General features: G+C 36.6%; 1 protein-coding gene across 4 annotated transcripts in view; it reads left to right on the top strand.

The window, feature by feature from the left end:
* Positions 1-21,114, top strand: part of LOC101735394 (protein outspread) — a 318,072-nt gene that overhangs the window by 283,710 nt on the left and 13,248 nt on the right. For 3 of the 4 annotated variants that reach the window (XM_038013576.2, XM_038013579.2, XM_038013578.2), the window contains exons 6-7: positions 9,820-9,892; positions 10,804-10,986. In XM_038013576.2, the coding sequence (XP_037869504.1) occupies positions 9,820-9,892; positions 10,804-10,986 (256 nt within the window). The remainder of the gene's footprint in view (positions 1-9,819; positions 9,893-10,803; positions 10,987-21,114) is intronic. The other variant, XM_038013577.2, reaches the window with a different exon arrangement.

Genomic DNA, 21,114 nt, shown 5'->3' with positions numbered 1-21,114 from the left:
TCTAGGGTTGGAAGTTTTGCATCATCCACCGTACCGTCAACAGATCTTGTGCCGATAATCTTCTACTTTTTCCTAAGCTTGAACAACTTTTGGGCAGGGAAAAAGCTCAATACCCAAGTGGCAGTACAAAAGGTATTTGAAGAGTTGTTGGCTCCTTATTTCTTCAAGAATGGCATTGTAATATTAACACTGCGCTTGCAGAAACATGGTTGCATATTTGATTGATAAAAAAGGATTTAACTTTCTCGATAATTGTTTAATAGACCATGTCCATAGTAGTCGAACGCGGAGTCGAGTATGACGAAAACAGATGACGCAGCACCATCTTCTCACCAAACTGACCATGTACGGACGTAGATACTCTTATAATTAAAACCAGAAAATCTTAATCACCTTTATTCGTAGACACGCAAGAGCTAAAATCGTAGGTCCTAATTGTAGTCATAAAACAATTTTCTTGAAATTGTGTTATTAAGACTTTATATTGCCTTGTTCTCTCTGAATTTTTACCATTTTAGTATATGTTTTTAGGTTCATGGTTTTTCCATCGTAACGCGGTAGTCGAACGTCGCTGGGTGTTAATTGACCTATTAACTTTTTCTAAGAATGTTTAACTCAATTTGATGCAAACGGATATAACAGCTTTTTTTGTTTGATAATTCACATCAACATTGTTGAATTGTTCATAAAAAGCGGAAAGAGATGTGTAGAACATTCTTTTCTTTAGGGTTGATGATCAAATTAGCTGAAGGCCCATTTTCGACATTGATCATATTTGTCAAAACACTGATAAAAGTTAATGATATTTTTCATCAATATAATCGATTCTCGATATTACTTATATACTTACTAAATGTGATAAAAGTTTTTTTTACGCCATTACAAGAACATATTTATAAGTCATACATTGCATAACTTATCCATCATTCTTAATTAGATAAGACAACCAATTAAAAATTACCACAAGAACTGCGCGAGTTTCCTTTTTGCAGTATGCCTTCGAGATTCTGTCGAGTTGAATCCCACATCATTGGTCTGTAAAAGTATAGTTTATAAGTTCAGTGAACTCCAAGGTACAATGTAATAATTGAGGAACTGAGGTAGACATACACAGATCTGCAACGAATCGAAAAGCATCAACTATTTCATGCATAGTATTTCGATAAGCCTACTTATAGTCATATTTCTTTAGATACGTAAGACAATTCTTCACCACATTCAAGACGAGTTCAAACGCTATTTAAACTCATTATGACAAAAAAAAACTAGTATAAACAAAATTTTACATACAGACAACCACTATTAGTATTGGTTAGCTGAATTGATATTAATACCAATACCCATAACTAAAACTACATCCCAACTCGATTACAAGATCACCGACCAAATTTTTTTTTGCCCTTGTAGGCAGATGAGCATACGGCACAACTGATGGTGAATGGTTACCGTCGCCCATGGACTTCAGCAATGCCAGGAGCAGAGCCAAGCCGCTGCCTACCGCTTAATACTCTCCACAAGTCTCGTTTGAAGAAGGACATGTCATAGCGCTCGGGAAACATTATATTCAGTTGTATCTATTCTCTTTGATTTTCTCGAGTCGTAGATAGATATAATCGGAATTGCTTTTATGTTTAATCTCGCGATTTCTATATTCGTCCAATATTTCGAATACATTTTTCGTTGTTTCGTTGAAAATGATTTTTCCATTCCATCCATTTTTCAGTCCATTACGTTCTTTTAGCATAATTGTTTTATTTTATTGCTTGGACGAGCTCACAGCCCACCTGGTGTTATGTGGTTACTGGAGCCCATAGACATCTACAACGTAAATGCGCCACCCATCTTGAGATATAAGTTCTAAGGTCTCAGTATGGTAACAACGGCTGCTCCACCCTTTAAACCGAAACGTGGTACCTATGCGTGCGGACTCACAAGAGCTCCTACCACCAGTAAACTTCCTAACGAAGTCCCTAAACAGCAGACTTGTCTTCTCGTTACTGACATCGCCCGCATGTCATAAATATGCCGATCAAATGTAATATAGTACGTATGCTGAAGACAGAGAGTTCGCGATAACGGTACGGACGGCGCCGACGCTGTAATTTTATTGTTTTTTTAATGCATTCAACGATTGATTTAATGTTCTCTTTCGACCATCAACGTGAGTCATGCGTATTTTAATTAATTACTAAAAACCAACCAGTTTCGATTCTGAACGTTGTCGTTGCATTTGATTCTTTGAAAAGCGAATCATTAATTTATGGCGTAGGATCTGCCTCGGGCCTCTACGGGCTTATGTGAAACATATCCTCCTCCTTGCATCGGTTTCCTCATTACTGAGGGTCGTGGTCATGGCCTTGAAACAGTTTGTTTTTTATAGTGCACCGACATCTGTTCCTATCTGCAGCTGAGTGCAGAGCATCGTGCACTGTGGTATCCAGGGCTGCACGAATCTGGTCCGTCCAACGGGTCGGGTTCCTGCCTCTTGGTCGCTTGCCCTCGACCTTTCCAGTGACCACCAATTTCTCCAAGTTGTCACTGTCTTTCCTTGCGATGTGGCCAAAGTATTCAAGTATCCTTCGCATGCAAATGGTGGAGAGTCTAGTCCGGATCTTCAACTGAGCTAGGATGGATACATTGGTGCGGCGTGCGGTCCAGGGAATACCCAACATCCTCCTCCAGCACCACATTTCGAAGGCATATAGGCACATCGAAACACTAAGACTCATTGAGATGACGATCGTTACAGTTATCTTAACTAGCCAGACCTTAAAATTTAACGCGAAATGACTTTTATCAACCCGTAGAGGTTCACGCGACATATGTTCTCGAAATGAGAATTAAGATCGGATATTCATTTACATTAAATGTACATGTAATGACTATCGCTACTGCTGGGTATCAAACGGAAAAATATTCATTAGGAAAAATCTTCGATCAATAATACTACTAGATTAGGGATCAGGAACAAAAATAAGACGCTCGAGTGGCCACGTTTTCAGACCCGAAAACATCTTCATTTCTTAGAAAAAAGGTTAATAATGTTAACGACTTCAGTTTATTATAAACCTTAATGCTTAAACATAAAGTTTAATTACCATTGCAAAATATATTTATTTAGGTCCTTTCGTCAGAGAAAGAATATTGTGGCATAAATTTAAAATGTCACTTGAACATAAAAAGTCATCAGTACAAAAATATTTATTCTAAAGTGATACATAAAGACTAATCAATAAGGTTAAAAATATTTGTTTAAAATTTCGTGCTTATTGTATTGTGGAACTAGATGTAGTTCTTGGTATTACATTTCAATGCTCAGAACACAGTAAGTATTGAAAGACGTAGAGTTGCAGAATATATTTGTTTTAGGTTTGTTTTGTATGGTCGCAACTATTTTTGACCGATTCAAAAAAGTTGTAGATAATATTTTACATTGCCGCTATTACAACAAATAGGTAATAAATAATAAAGCTGTTTTTTAGAAGTCATTTTTATATGAGCGGTTTCTTTTTACAAATATAATGTAATCTTATATTAAAGAATTTTTCTATAATCAGTTTAATTTAGGCTTATTTTATGGCTGTGTTCGTTTCCCCCAGAAAACAAATCCTTTTCAGCATATACGCTTAAAATATTTACACATACATATAAAGTTTTTATAATACTTTTTTACATTGATTTGCCACCACCATTGAACAATTCTAGAATTTTTATAAGGGTTCTATATTTCTTATCCTCCTTCTTTCGCGACAATATATATCCATTGTGCACAGTGAAAAGGGGCTACTAGGAAATCTACAAACAAAAATAACATTATAAAATAACAAAACTACTCTATGCATTCCCTGTTCAAGAATAGGTGATGTTTGTTACAATAGTTGGTGCCTTGTTGCAAACATTGGCCAAACAATTACAATATTCGTAAATTGAATTTTATTTACTATATAATTCTGTTTATTATTTTATGAAATTCACTTAATAATATAAACTTACCAAAAAAATATATTCCTTCCAAAACCTTGGTGTTACGGTGGTTTTTTACTCCGTTTTTGAACGCGCAGTGCAGCGGTTTGACGTCTTAGTGTTGGCTATGATTGGACCATACTAATTTGAAATAAGACCACAAATTTATTTGTGGTCTTATTTTTCGGGCCGTTTTTGAAGCGCTTATCGCGAATCTAGTAGTATTATTGATCGAAGGGAAAAATGATGGATCCCCACAACACTTAATTAATGAAGAAGCAGATCTTAGAAAATTAAATATAACAATATGACAATTGTATGTCCAATGTTTTTGTAAGATAATTAATCGATTCTTGTTTTTATGCAACGGGGAAATATTGTTACTATTAATTGTTTCGTTACCCTTATTTTCGTTTAACTTACCCTATTGTTCGTTTAACTTACCCTATTTGTTTTGTCTTGTTTTTGTTGGATTGACTTATTTAAATAAATGTACTCAATATTGTGACACTTACATTTTACACTCCGCTACAAATCACACACATATAAAAAGTAATATTTTCTACTCAAGTAATTTCTCATTTAAACAAATGAAGATAATATTTCAAGTACATATACTCAAACCTGCGCTACTATATTTTCGATTGGTAACAAATACTTATATTCTGACCATAGGTGACCCCCGCAAGAAGTACAACAAATTGTTAACTCTAACTATCAAATATGGATGACACCACAGGCATGATAAACGATTTAAATTATTTAACTACTTCAAAATCCTACATTTGTGCTCCTGAAGAATGTTGTACATATGTCCAAAATGACATCACAGCGCTTAAAATCTTTCACATGAATATCAGAAGTATAGGTAATATAGCTAACTTTAACAATTTTCTTATTTTGATAAAACGTCTTAATTTAATGTTTGACATTCTTATTTTGTCCGAATGTTGGCTAAGTAAATGCACAAATGTGCCTAGTATACCTGGTTTTAAATGCTATAAATCCAAATATTTCAATCAAAACGATGGCGTTGTGGCCTATGTGAGACTTGACATTCCAGTCTCAATAGAGGATTGTAATATCATAGATGCAAGCTGTATTCTAGTCAAATTGAGTACAAGTGTCGCTGTTCTAGCAGTGTATCGTTCTCCTTCCATTCGTAATATTAACGGGTTTATTAATAGCTTAGACAAAACTTTAACAAAACTCAAATCATTTAAGACAATGCTCTTAATCGGAGATTTAAATATAGATATTTCTGAAAATGTCGGAGATGCGATTTCTGACTTGTATTTAAATGTATTGGCCTCACATGGTATGCTTCCAGCTCATTTGTTCCCAACGCGCGAAAACAACTGTATTGACCATGCAATCTTAAAATCAGATAAACCTGCAATTTCTCTAGTACTTGACACTCAAATTACTGATCATCGCCCTATTGTTATTTTCTGTAATTCGGAAATTACTCGTAAGAAAAATTCTAAACGACGAAAACATGTTAACATCCCTGCCTGTGTAACTAATCTTGAAAGCGTTGACTTTTCACCCGTACTGACTGCTGCTAATCCAAATATAGCTGCTTCGAAACTGGTCAACATTATTTCAGATGTGGTTAAATCAAATACTACTATAAGATGTGTACCTAATAAAGCAAAAATTATAAAACCTTGGATTACTTGTGGGCTCCTAAGATGCATCAGAAATCGTGACAAGCTGTATATTAAATCAAAAAGAAACCCAAATAATTTTGTACTGAAAAAGACATATACGAGATATAGGAACTTCTGCAATAACCTATTAAAGAAATTAAAACGGGAATATGAAAAAAATGAGTTTCTAAAACATCGTAATAATCCGAAGGCTACCTGGAAACATATTAAAAACATATCGAACATTACAAATGATAGATCTTCCGCCAGTGATTTGTTATCGCTCAAAGGAGATCCCATGGCTTCAGCAAACGCAGTAAATGAGTTCTTTGCAAATGTTGGAAAGAGTTATGCATCTAAAATAACTAATAAGTTAAATACTTCACGCAACAAGCAACGTCCGAGTATCACAACTACATCATCTGAGAACTCAATGACGCTCTTCGGTACGGATATTCATGAAGTGATTGGAGTGATAAATGGCTTGAGAGGGGATTGTGCGGTGGGTTGGGATGATATACCAGCTGCTTTAATAAAGGCGGCTGGTCTCATTCTCGCTCCAGTGCTTTGTCATGTTTTCAACACTTGTATTGATTCCGGTATCTTTCCAACAGTTTTTAAAAAAGCATTAGTGCACCCCATACACAAGAATGGTGATAAGATGAATATTACAAATTACAGGCCCATATCAGTTTTATCAACCTTATCTAAGATCTTTGAGAAATTATTAAATAAGAGACTGCTAAATTACCTGAAAACGTATAACATAATTGCCCAAAACCAATACGGTTTTAGATCTGGTAGAGGCACTGAAGACGCAGCACTGGAACTAACCTCCACTATATTAGAACACCTAAACAACAAAGCTAAAACGCTCGCCATTTTCCTCGATCTATCAAAGGCGTTTGACACTGTATCTGTACCTATATTGCTGAGTAAACTGGAAGTCATTGGTATCAGGGGACACTCACTCAAAATATTTCAAAGCTATCTGTCTAACCGCTCACAAATAGTCACCATTGATAATACCACCAGTGAAGAAGCGTCTGTCACTTACGGTGTCCCGCAAGGCAGTGTCCTTGGGCCTACCCTATTTCTTCTGTACATAAACGAGCTTTGCTTGTTAAAAATTAAAAATACAAATATCGTTACATACGCTGATGACACAGCTGTAGTTGTTCATGGTGATAACTGGATAGAGACGCGTTTATGTGCAGAGGAAGCGCTGGCGACAGTATCTGATTGGCTTAAAACTAACTTGTTGACCCTTAATATGGAAAAAACTAGATTTGTTACCTTCTCTCCGAGGAATGTATCGCAGCCACCGCTTTCCTTTTCCTTGACTGTTCATCAATGCCATTCAGAAACGAACACACATGATCTTTGTCCAAAAATTTCACGAACTAATGCTGTAAAATATCTTGGTCTAAAAATTGACGGCACCCTATCTTGGCAAGAGCATATAAATGATTTGGTTGGAAAAGTACGAAAGCTTATCTTTGTCTTTCGGAAGCTAAGAACATCAAGCGATCTCCACATACTGAAAATGGTTTATTATGCTTTGGCACACTCTGTCATAACCTATTGCATTGTCGTTTGGGGAGGCTGTAGGAAAGGATTATTACTTAGATTGGAAAGAGCACAGAGAGCCGTGCTTAAAGTAATATCTAAAAAACCAATAAGGTTTCCAACGGAGGAATTGTATGATATCTGCAAAGTGCCTCGAGTTAGACAATCTTTTATTAGGAGCACATTGTTACGTAAACATTTGGAACTCGTTTTTGACCCTAATGTCTGTTCGCAAACTCGTCGTCAGGGCAGAGTGTGCAAAATCTATGTAGCAAATTATAATGTAGTCAGGTCTCACTATAGGTATTTAAGCTCTATTCTGTACAACAAGATAAATAAATTACTAAATATTTACCCACTTATTTCTAAAGAAGTTAAAATTATCATTGATAGATGGCTTTTCTCCCTTACATACGAAGATATGGAAGAAGTACTGGAGTAGATTACACATTTTGGTAATGAGCAATTTATATATTAGGTATTAACACGCATCTACACATACACTCAGACATACACCCACACACACACACACACACGCACACACACACACACACACACGCACACACACACACACACACACACACACACACACACACACACACACACACACACACACACTAATTGTACTTCTAGATTTTGAAATAATATTGTATTGATTTGATAATTGTATTTAAAATTAATTATTATAATGTGTTTATGAAATATTTAAATTGATATGTTATTGTTCGTTGTGTGTAGGGGTTGGCGTTGTTATCTGCAACACAGTCTATGACTACAGCAGATAACATCGTTTCAATATTTGTTATTATGATTAAAATTGTATGTTTTTGTAATAAATAAATAAATAAATAAATAAATTAAAACCCAATAATTCACTATTTTGACATTTTTTTTTGCTTTTACACTGTCCAGGAGAAAAATATCAAAATTGATTGATCAAAAATCGATTTATTTTTTTATTGCTTTTTTTTATTTCTTAGATGGATGGACGAGCTCACATCCCACCTAGTGTTAAATGGTTACTGGAGCCCATAGACATCTACAACGTAAATGCGCCACCCACTTTGAGATATAAGTTCTAAGATCTCAGAATCGATACAGTACAGATAATATTCTTACATATAAACAATAATTCCAACGTCAGCATAGGCGGGCCACAGATTATACGAACCGCGACCGGCGGGCGCGCTAGTTATTCGCCAATTAATCTGTTCGCATGTAATTAGGGTTGGCGGCGATAAATATCGTCTTTTTAAGAACGAACAAAATGCGTACTCCAAATATAAATAAAATTGATATTTCTCTCTGTTATTTCAAAATAAGTTTCACATTGTAATTTGCAGTATTTCTTCTTCTGCTGAGTCGTGTTTCTTCATTGCTGAAGGTCGTGTCTTGTAATTCGCAATAGACAAACAGAAATAGACTGACTATGTTATTTCTTGATTGTCTGTCTGTCTGACTGTTAGCCAAATAAGGTAAAGTCAGGTTTGTTAAATAAACATTTCACACTACAAGTGTTTCCTCGTTGGACAGATTTACAAAATGAAGGCACTTTAATTCCTATTAATCACCATAAATATATTGCAACCAAAGTTACTTTACAATTACCAGCCAATCAACAACAATTACCAAGGTTCCTTTACCAGGTATTTTGATCAATCACGTGTCTTCAGGTAATGGTCACATTTGTGCACAAGTGCGGGTTCATTCTGACAGTTTGGACTTCCATCTCATATACATAGACAACGAAACTTGAACAATCCAGTAAACTCTGAACTTATCCGCCTTGCTCATTTAAACCGTTAGAAAAGACACAAGCCCAATCAAATGACGTGCCCATACAGGCAAACGCTTTCAAATAATTAACAGTTACCACTTACCGTTTTCTAACGAAAGTTTCACTTCGACGACTGTTTACGGAAACCAGACTTCGATCTAAGGAGTTCTTTAACAGCTATATTTAATTTTGATTGCAACTGGTTCGGTGTTTATAGTCTATGGCACGAGACCGCTTCCGGGTTCCGGTCTCAAGACAAATTATGGACATAGATTGACATGAACTTGTATGAATGAGCATTCACATACTGATTACTGATTTACAAACATAATTAAGTTTAAATTAACAAATCTGCACTTGGTCTCAAAAACTTACTGGTTACTGGTGGTAGGACCTCTTGTGAGTCCGCGCAGATAGGTACCACCACCCCGCCTATTTCTGCAATGAAGCAGTAATGCGTTTCGGTTTGAAGGGGGGACCAGCCATTGTAACTATACTTGAGACCTTAGAACTTATATCTCAAGGTGGGTGGCGTATTTTCGTTGTATATGTCTATGGGCTTCAGTAACCACTTAACACCAGGTGGGCTATGAGCTCGTCCACATATCTAAGTAATAAAAAATAAAAAGTTGATTCTTGTCGAAGACATTCTGCCCTTGATACTCGGAAGTATGATTTCTGCCCTGTACTGACATTGAATCAGTTCTTAACATAGGTTCTAGGAGATGAATTACATCGAAATAAGTTTAATGAACACAAACCCTTAACTTTTGGTCAATACCCTGCGACCACACGCTCTAAGCTGACATTTGTCTTTGACATGCCAAACAAAACTGAAGCCTGTATCATTGTTCACAGGGTCGACATAAACGTAACGCTACATTTCCTGGTGGTCAAACTGCGAGCCTTCTTCAATCATCGACAACAAGAAGTAAGTACCAATATCATTACTGACAATTAGTAAGGAGCTGTAGAAAAATTCAAGTAAAACTCGTCGCCCCGCCTGTCTCGGATGAGCTCTGTCTCTTTGTTGAGTGAAAGAGGGCTTTAGTCATGATTAGACCAACATATAGGTATAGGTGGAATTTTTTTTATTTTTTTATTGCTTAGATGGGTGGACGAGCTCACAGCCCACCTGGTGTTAAGTGGTTACTGGAGCCCATAGACATCTACAATGTAAATGCGCCACCCACCTTGAGATATAAGTTCTAAGGTCTCAGTATAGTTACAACGGCTACCCCACCCTTCAAACCGAAACGCATTACTGCTTCACGGCAGAAATAGGCGGGGTGGTGGTACCTACCCGTGCGGACTCACAAGAGGTCCTACCACCAGTGATTACGCAAATTATAATTTTGCGGGTTTGATTTTTATTACACGATGTTATTCCTTCACCGTGGAAGTCAATCGTGAACATTTGTTAAGTACGTAATATTGCTATTGCTCCCTAAATCTGATGATAAGGTTGTAAAATCATTTCCACTAATCCCTTTCTGGGACGACTTACCCGCGCAGGTGCTATGGTACAAATATCTCCTTCTTCAAATGAGGTTCGAAAATAGTCCTTGAAGTAGAAATTAACTATGCCTCTCGTGTTCCTGGCATCCATGAGTGATAGTAAACACTTACCTTCTGGTAGGCCACATGCTTTGACTGCAAACCACGTTATAATAATACTTTCATAGTAATTAGCCCTGTTTTGTTGAAACTGGAATGGCCACTGGGCTACCAGTAATCCCTCGTTCTTAAAAAGAAGTAATTAGCACGACTAACCATAATAACATTTATACAATTCCAGTACACAATCACGCACTGTCACCAGATCAATAAATCTGTAAATAGTTCTTCCGCCTACAGAATATTCAGCTGATGCATCTACGCTTCGGGATGTGGCTGAAAACTGTGCACCTAGCAGACAGAGGTACTGCTCTGGGGGTACGACGACGTGGCCGGGGCCGAGGGTGCAGCCGCCGCAGCCTGAGATCCCAAGCCTGGCCGCCGCCACTCAGCCCATTGACACCAAAGGTTGACACCAAAAATTTACTTGTGAAATTCAAAATTGATCAAACTTCCAGAATTCAATGCACCACCAATGGCTCTAGTATTTTAACAAATAGACGTAAACTTCAATAAAAAATCACGAAAAATCAAATTTCATCGCTGACAATAAAAACTTACATATATGTATGTATTATCAAAATACGGAAACATCTTGAATAGATATTAGATTCGTATCTGTTGTATTCGTTGTTATGTGATGATGATATCTGGGTTCGAACCTAACTCGGGGCTAACTTTTTTAAAAGTAAATAAAATCGTCCATACGGGTAAGCTTAACTATTATGCCCCGTCAACGCAATCGCGCGTACCAGCCGTTTTTTCTTGAGGGAGTACAAGAGTACAACCTCATATTTTAAAATGGACGCGACATCCACCTTGTATGCAACTCCTCTTAATACCTCACAGACTCTGCTGTCAACCTACCTGTAGCAATAAACGACTCGTACAGTTGATTGATATAATGTAAAGCTTAATACCTTTAATCTCCCACTCCCTCTCAATATCCTCCCTTATCTTGACCAAATCAACATGAAATCATGACGTTTTTGGAATTACTTCACTGCGATCCATTTCGGCATTTTCTCTGATACAAAACGCCTTAAAAGTCTCCACCAGATATTTAGTATTCAACACTGCTTAATGTATTTTCATATTGAGGAGTACTAATGACCGGAATTCGATCCGTTGTCCCTTAAATTTCACTAGACGATGACCGCGCTTTACTCGGTTTTTTTTTTTGATAATGCCATCTTGTTGTGACTTTAAAGCGGTTAGTTGCCCTCAATTAAGAAAAATAGTATTATTATTCGCCAATAGATGTCGGGAAGAGTTGATTATTGAAAACACGAATAAAACAACATTTTCTGAAAATAAATCGTAGCTAAATCGATTTATCGCCCCCGAAATCCCCTGTATACTGAATTTTATGAAAATCGTTGGAGCCGTTTTCGAGATTCATATTATATACATATATATTAATATACAAGAATTGCTCGTTTAAAGGTATAAGATTTATTTTTATTGACCTCGGATCGTGACACGTACCTTTTAGTTATTAATTAAGACTCAAAACTTGAGACGTGGCTATCGTTAGATTTTATTCGTTTTCGTTCCGTTTAATTAAGATTAAATGGGCGCCGTAATTATTTGGAGGCTTGTTCCTGTTTTATTATTATATTCGTCCGATGACAAGGCTGCGGTTATGAGAATGTTCTGGAATGTTCCTGAACTATCAAACTGACACTTGACACTACGTTACATTATGTATTATCATTTGAATTTTAAAAAAAGTCTTCTATAACAAATGACTTATTTGAACATGTGGATCTAAAACGTAAAAAAGTACCCTCTTCGTATATTTAATGATTTAGATGCAATTATCTGGAAAGCTGCAATAAAATGCTAGTAAAGCTGCATTTTTTTTAATACAATTGTAGTGCAAAATAAAATACAGTCGATGTTTGAGTATTATGAAATGAATGGGAATGATAACCAGGAATCTTTCTGAAGTTTTAGAAATATTTGTACATTATTTCAAGGCAATCTGATTGTGGTGCGCAAACATACAAGATACAAACAAATAACTATAATGTATCTTTATATATGTGCATATTATTAAGATTTGGGGGTAGAGACCAACAAAATTTTTTATTACTTAGATGGGTGGACGAGCTCACAGCCCACCTGATGTTAATTGGTTACTGGAGCCATAGACATTTACGATGTAAATGCGCCACCCACCTTGAGATATAAGTTCTAAGGTTTCAAGTATAGTTACAACGGCTGCCCCACCCCTCAAACCGAAACGCATTACTGCTTCTTACCGCTGCAGGGTGGTGGAACCTACCCGCGCGAACTCACAAGAAGTCCTACCTCCAGTAGGCTTTAATGTTACAAGTTGCCGGTATAAAGTATAAATATATTCTGTTTGCGTCGTAAAAACCAGACGGTAATAATACCTATTTGTTTTCTATAAATATCCCATAAACACACAAAATCAGTTCTAAAGACATTCCGTGCCTCAACAAGCCTTTCAACCACAAATTATATTGACTACCTAGTTGTTCTTCATAATAACTAAAGTACTGGGCTATAAATTATTGAGATATCCACTTACTTGTGATGAAGGAAAGGTCAGAAACTACCGCCTGGAGGCTGCACGTAATTACATTTGGCGCCAAACCGCCCACGCACCGAACTATGACAACACTAAAATTATAGTTGGCACTGGGCCATTGTGAAACGAAAAAAAAAACCTATTATTTGAATCCCACTGAATGTACAAAAGTTATGGATCGAAGCCATTTTACATTCATATTATAAAGGCTTCGATATGTTGTAATGATCTCCTTATTGGAAAAACATTTAACATTGCAAACGAAACAAAAACACGTTTAGTCCAAATTTGGCGAAATTAGTCGCAACAAATATGAAAGCTATGCGAACCTATGCTAAGGGCTCCAAGTCAGGTCTTTCTTCGCCTTCAGTTAATAACGATAACAGATAATTACAAGTCAAATAATTATAAAACAACACTAATTTCACGGTAATAACACCGCAATACAATAATAAATCAAGTTACGCTATTAATTCGTAAATTATACCCTAAATTGAAACTCGATCGCTTTCGATAATAAGACTTCACATTGCGCATGCGCATAATGACAGGTTGTAAAAATGCGCATGCGCGGAGGCGTACGACGCACTGTATTTATGCGCAGTTTGGCTTACTGCTATAGACAATTATAGACTCGTTGGTAAATCGACAATAAGAAATTATTAATAAATTGAATGATTAGTTAAATTTTTTTGTAGTAATTTAGTCAATTATCTGTTAATAAACATTGAGTAGTTGCGTAATGGATTATAGAAAATAAAAGCGAAGTACTTATAACATCATATTGTACTGTTTTTAAACATATATATCGTGCAAGGTTGATATGTGATGGAATGTACATATGCGTGACGCTTAATCAGAAAATATCCACCGAATACCAAATATAAATATTCCATAATAAAATCGGAACAGAAGCTTATTGTGTTTGTAGAACAACTCGAAAAAGAAGATGAGGTTTTATATGAGTATGTAGACTGTTTGATTGTTTAATAGATCAACAAAAATTTCAGAGCCTTTTTGGTTTTAAAAGATTATGACTAGGCTTTAGAATTAGTATGCTTAATTATAATATAAATTATTCTTGCAATAAATGTTAAGATTCCTTTTTAAGAATATTGAAATGTTTCAGTAGATCTGTTTGGCAAGGCCATGTCTAAATCCGCAGAAACTCCGTAACCAAACCGGTATTTAATTAAATACTTTACCAAACACTGTATAAATAAGTCTTGTGCACAATATTTCAACGGTTCATGCATCAGATACACAAACATGACCGGGCATCAGTTCTCACAGCCTGTGGGAAACTATTTACATTACAAATATATATACAAATAACGGTCTTATACTTGAGTGCAGGAATATTCAATTAAAATGTGTTACATCGTACATTCTGCATTTATCTACAGAACAACCTATTAAAAACGGTAGTATAAAATTGGAAATGCATTAACATTAGGTATAATATCACTAACAGGGCTGGCAGAAGTAGATCTGGTCTTAAATAAAAAAAAAATCTTCGCTGTAGCTCCACCACCGGGAAATTTTAATTTAAATCATGCAGAGCTCCACTAAAGCAACAAAAGAAATGTCAAAAACTATCCAGCCGTTAACTGACAAAACACGCACATTACGCAGAAGAATTATAAATATTCTATGAACATAATATATCTAAATTCTGAAACAGAGTTCCATAAAATACACGAATGTAATCAAGTTGATATCATTATCATGTCGGAACCCTACCGGATTTTAAATAATAAAGAATCAATGGAAATAATTTCATTTTTTAGTGTGACGTATTTATTATCTGCCGATATGAATACATATCCTACTTACTTTTGAATTATATTATCCTTAAGCCTATTCATTTTGGTAGGGCGTATTGGCTGCCCGAACGGGGTGGATCTACCAACCGTACTGCCTTGATTTTAATAATTTCCTACCTAATGGCTGGTAGTCCTGAGAAGTCATTCCAGCTTCAACGATTTTGTAGGCGAGCTCGCGGGGTTCAACTTGGAAGAACTTGCTAAGACTAATCCAAGCAAGAGAATTGCTTCAACTGAGAAGGTTTGAAGAGGAATTCAGTGGGTTGTGTCTATGGGTGATCCTTGGGGAATCCCTTTACGGATACCCGGTCGAGGGGGGTAACGGACCGGGTTATGTCGGACTCCGGCGCCTCCTGAGAGAAAGAAGGGGAGAAGAGAAGGGCCGAGGTCCTTCACCTCCCCCAATATCTCACAGGAGACTACGCCTTGAAAAAGGCGCGCGAAGCACTTGCCCCACAGAACGACTACCGACTAAACCCCATCGAGCCCCACCACTCCTACTCCACGAAACCTACGGTACCGCACAGTGCGTGATCCTGCGTTTCTGTCTCGCGCCCAACCATAAATTCCAGCTTAAAAGATGATGAACTCTGTTATGAAACTCCAATTATTATTTAATTGGTTGTAACTTCGCGCGACCCCTAGCCGCGGGGATCTCGTAGGAGGTTCAACCCCCGGCCCAGAAAAAAAAGGAGTTTACACTTTGAATGGACATTTAATTGTTTCGATTCGGCATTCGAAAATTAAATACTTGGAGTTTTCTGAAATAACAGCATACGGTACAGTACCGTAGACACAATAAGGCAGTAAATTAATTAGAATTCAGAAAACAAAACAACCGATCACACCGCGGGCACGCAATCATAAATAAATTAAAATCAATAATTCAATCCTCGTGCAATCGTGTTAAGGACGGCAAGGCCATTCATTTGTCTTTTCAGCACCCGACAAAATTAATAAGGTCTTCGTACAAGAACCGTTTTATAGATTTTATAGTCGACGTTTGGGTCTATACAATTGGTCATAACTTTGTCTGTGACCACTTAAAATGGACATGCTTGTGTTATGTAGCCAAACGAAGTTTAAAGGTCTTTGTTATTGGACATTGTGAAGTCCTAGTAATGCAATCTTACGATGATCCATAATGAAGTGTAAATGTCAAAAGTGTGTGGGTCTTTTCATAGTGGTCTTTTCTAGATTTATTAGTCGTGCCCACGCAGTCTTTGGGCCAGTGTGTGCACACCTGGTCGATCCTAATTACAGATCTAACGGTTATTGATAATTTTAATTAGCGCTGCAACCAAACGTGCCTTTTGGTTAGTTCATCAGTTGTGAGCATCAATTTTGTATTCGATTTCCTTATTTCGAAAATAAATGCCGACTTTTATTATTGTTTTTATTATAATAAAGAAATAGCACAAATTCAAGAAAGGCCAGACTAGATACAGTTTTTTCAGGCGCTATGTAACTATCTTATGCTATTGACGTTACTTAATAATTATATATCTTCCTGGCGTGACTTATTCAACCTTTACCAACCTTTAGCGTTTTCAGAGAAAACAAGCTGACCATACTACAATAAATAATAGTTTAAAAAACTAACAAAATACGCTTTTTTAGAAAATCCAACTATAAAAGGGGTGCTTTTCAGGATATTATCAAAATAACCCTTCTACTCATATCTGTTCTTAAAATATTTATAACTACTGATACCATGCACCCCACGCTTTTTTTTACAATAAGATCATTTTTTCTGACACTATCTTTAATTCAAATTTATTAAAATTTATTTTCTATTTTTTGTTGGACTTTCTATAAAAGCGTATTTTGTTAGTTTTTAAACTATTATTTATTATTCATTTTTTAGTTGTATTTCAATATTTTATATATTTAAAAAATCATGTTCCAAGATTCCGTTACAAACATACATAAGTCTGAAGCTAATAAAAGCGTATTAAAAAAAATCCATAACAAACGAATATTTTTAATCGCCACGAGACCGCACCAAAATTCTGAGACGAAATCGATTTTCATGGCACCTGACAAGACAGAACGATTCTCTGCTGCAAAAAAAAAATCGAAATTGAGTGAATCTCAGCGGGACCTACATTCTGGTGCACGCTCGACTGGGCACGTCTCTCGTAAAAAGCAAATGAAAGTGAAACAAAACCGCACACTTCCATGGATCGAAAACATTCGATAACTGAACCACTACTAATGCTGTCACAGCAAAAATATCAATCGATAAATTAACTATACGAAAAAAAGTAGTTTTGTTGTGAAGCACTGTTAGTTAGCGAAGCTACGTCTAATAGGTAAGCCGGTTTTCTCGTATCCAGTGATGCAACTGTGCTAGGGTGAAAATACAGAAGGCAGATCCATTTGTAAAGATGGAAAAAATAAATTTGATTTTTTTTTTAAATTAACGCCATCTAGCGTATACGTGGCGCAGTGTGGGGAAATAAAATAATTTTGAAAAACTCATTAGTTCTCTCACTCGACGCTGCATGACGTGACTGTGCGATGTTGTCTATAGTTCGAAGGCGAGATTAGCGCAGCAATATCATGCAGAATATTCGAGAACCGTCAGACTATTACTATAAAAGGACAAGTCAATTTGTCCGAGCCCTTTTTCTATCAACATCTCTCGAGCTGCAGTGAAAGTATTCTTAAGCATTTGCCTAAGTCATTGTAATAGTTTCTTGGTGTCGTGTATTGGCGTGAAGGTAGAAGGCCTCATGTAACATCAGCATACCAGGGGCACCCTTAGACACAGGCACGTTATAAAAATTTATCAATAAATACAGAACAAACACAGGTTCGTGAACATCTTGTAAAGAAACAACATAGTGTAATAAAATGAAACCCAAAAAATATATATAAATTTGCGCAATCGCTATGGGTAGTGGTCAGTCCTCGCGTATAGGCATCGCCGCCTATTCTTGCCGAGAAAATATGCAGTATCTGTTTTAAATGGTGGAACAGCTGTAATACATACATACGATTGACACTAAGACCTTATGTTTATTTCAAAGCGAGTGGCGGCATTCGCATCTATAGGCTCCGGTAACCACTTAACCCCAGATAGACCTCTCCCCTACATACCTCGAGAAATACGAATCAAATTAACATGAAAATAGAAAAATAATTTGTTTAGTCCAAAGAAACATTTCAACTTTATTCTTTCCATTTAAATTTAAACTGAATGATGTACAAAGTAATAAAAGCGTGGCTTGATTCTCTAAGTTCCAATGCTAAGAAATAAGACCGTACTTGATAAGACCGGAAAAGTTACAGCAAAAGCATTGACCAAACAAAAAGTTTCCATCCTACGGGTACAAGCGGTTTACGGGTAGCGGTATCACGAATACAGTGCAAAAAATAGCCAGAATTAGAAACGAAATCATCACGTCAGTGCGTCGACCCCGTCATTAGTCATTTATGAGTTATGGTGCGCCTGAAGCTACGGCCTGATGCGGCTTTCCCCGAAACTCCTCATACATCAATATACTTTTTAAGTCCGTCGTCGGTGAATTGTATTTGCATTCTCGCTATTTCATCATGACAGTTAGTCGGTTACGTCGACAAAAACGAAGCAAATTAATTTATTTGTGTTGCTCGAAATCAAACGTTAGAGACGTACGGAACGTATATACCGTTGTTTTAGTGCCTCGTCAAACAGCGAATACGATCAAGATGTTGTGATAATAAAAACAACAAAAATTGGTGGTACAGTGCAACCTTAATATAACGAACCTCAATATAACGACGTCCAGGATTTAACAAATTCCACTTTTTCCCCTTGAATTGTCCATAAGAGCCAATGTAAAATAGACCTTTACATTGCGAAGATTTCTTGCGAACAACCTCTATATTACGAATTTTCAACTATCAACAAAAAGTTGTAAATACCTCTAATTAACGAATTTTGTCAACCCAAAACCTTTATGTAACGTTCCCACCAATAAGACCCTTAATCCCATACATAGTATGTGAATCAGTCTCGATAGGTTTGAGAAAAGTTACCTACCTAATTGTTTTGAAATAGAAAATACATACAGTAATTTTATAAAAATGTGTTATCATTTATTAATAAAAGTTGTTCGTTATAACAAGATGAATACGTAATGTTGAGGTGAATGAAACATTTTTTTTACCACGTTGTAACAAATAGTAGACCAACCTAACCTTAATATAACAAACCTCGTTTACCGAATTACTTGATATAACGAATAGTTTTACTGGTGGTAGGACCTCTTGTGACCACCCTGACTATTTCTGCCGTGAAGCAGTAATGCGTTTCGGTATTGAAGAGTGGAGCAGCCGCTGTAACTATACTGAGAACTTAGAACTCATATCTCAAGGTGGGTGGCGGCATTTGCGTTGTAGATGTCTATGGGCTCCAGTAACCACTTAACACCAGGTGGGCTGTGAGCTCGTCCACACTTCTATGTAATAAAAAAAAAATACTTATTCCCTACCAATCTGTTATATCGAGGTTGCCCTGTATTTACTTCAGTGTTCCCACAACGTACCGAGTTGTGTATCGCCATACATAGTAGCACAGTTCCCATCGTACAAATGCATTTCTTGACCTACGTGTATCTCGATGATATCTGCAATGACGGCGGTAATTGAGCGGGCCACTTAACGATCGTGTTCCAGAGTCAAGGTCGCCGGCTAGGGTTAAAAACATTCGCCCTTTTGCTGGTTTAGTGCCTGCATCGGGTTTTGCGTGTCGGCCACAAATATGTATTTAAATTTTGTACTGAAAGAATTTGGACCGGTTATAACATCGGTTTTATTAACGAATGCCATTGTTAATGCATCTGTCGATAACAGAGAGTTCTCGAATATCATTATCTTAGGTGCTACTATTTTTAGACTAACAAAGTTTCGGAAGGAGATGTTAAAGTAATGAGTAGCACCTTTCAAATAAAAAAAATAAAAAACTGATTTCTCGCTTCGACACTAGTGTGCTTAGTGCGAGTTTTTTAACGTTCTCGATAGCGTAAAAGTTAACTCAATTTGTATGGAGTTGGAACGTCTGCCTTCGTTTGCCGCTAGGGGCGCTGTTCCGACTGCATACAAATTTGAGTTAATTTTGACGCTCTCGAGAACGTTAAAAAACTCGCACTAAGCACACTGAACATCGAACCGCTGTCATTATATTGAATAGCCCACTGAGTTTCTCGGCGGATCTTCTCAGTGGGTCGCGTTTTTGATCCGATGGTAATAGATTCTGCGAAGCACTACTCTTACTCGGGCCAGTGTTAGCAACACTCCCGGTTTGAGCCCCGTGAGCTCACCTACACGTCAAGGAGAAGCTGAAATAGCCGCTCAAGGCTATCAGCATAGGTAGGGAAAATATATATATATATATATATATATGTATTGAAATTATAGAAGCGTTTCTTTGAAATGTTTAAAATATATACGGCACACATTTACAATTTACGCAGAACTCCAATCGCTATGGTCTATACGTTAGTGAGAACGTTATTATAATAACATGATTAAGTTATTTCGTTTCGACATCACATCAAAATAACTTCACCTTCACAAACTTAAACCATTACACTCTTTAGGAATCGTTTTTTTATTCCAAATCTGATGCAACCTGTTTCTTTCGATCGATTCGAAGTCATAAAAATGCTAAACCGCAAACCTTTTTTCCCTCAATACTTTGATATTTACACTCGAAATAGCCGTCAGTATAGAAAGTGTGATAATAATTTCTCGTTTGTCATATCCAACGAACACAATCATAATACGAGCGTTAAAATAAATATTAAGTTTCTTTTTTTTTGTTTTTTGTTTCTGAATAAAATAAAATCGACCGGTGTCAGTGTGTCGCGTATATCAAATCGTTGATATTTAATGCTGAAAAAAGCTGGCGACTTTAATAAATATGAATGAAGCTCTTCGTAAAGCATCGTAAGTGCGCGCTGTAAATCACGGCCGCCCACTGCGAAGCTCGCGGTATTGTGCGCGGGTCGACTAGCCGGCCGGCTTTACGAAATTTCTCCAATAAATAAAATAGAAATTTTGCAATGTTTTTTTTTTTCCTTTGTACGCGAACACAAATGTACTCGAACGAAATCTAGAAATTCATAAATTCTAAGCTTTTTGACAAACCATTGAATCCGC

The sequence above is a fragment of the Bombyx mori genome, chromosome 10, assembly GCF_030269925.1.
Source record: "Bombyx mori chromosome 10, ASM3026992v2".
In the NCBI taxonomy this organism is placed as follows: domain Eukaryota; kingdom Metazoa; phylum Arthropoda; class Insecta; order Lepidoptera; family Bombycidae; genus Bombyx; species Bombyx mori.
The sequence above is the reverse complement of the archived record's forward strand: the minus strand, read 5'-3'. Positions and strand labels throughout refer to the sequence as shown.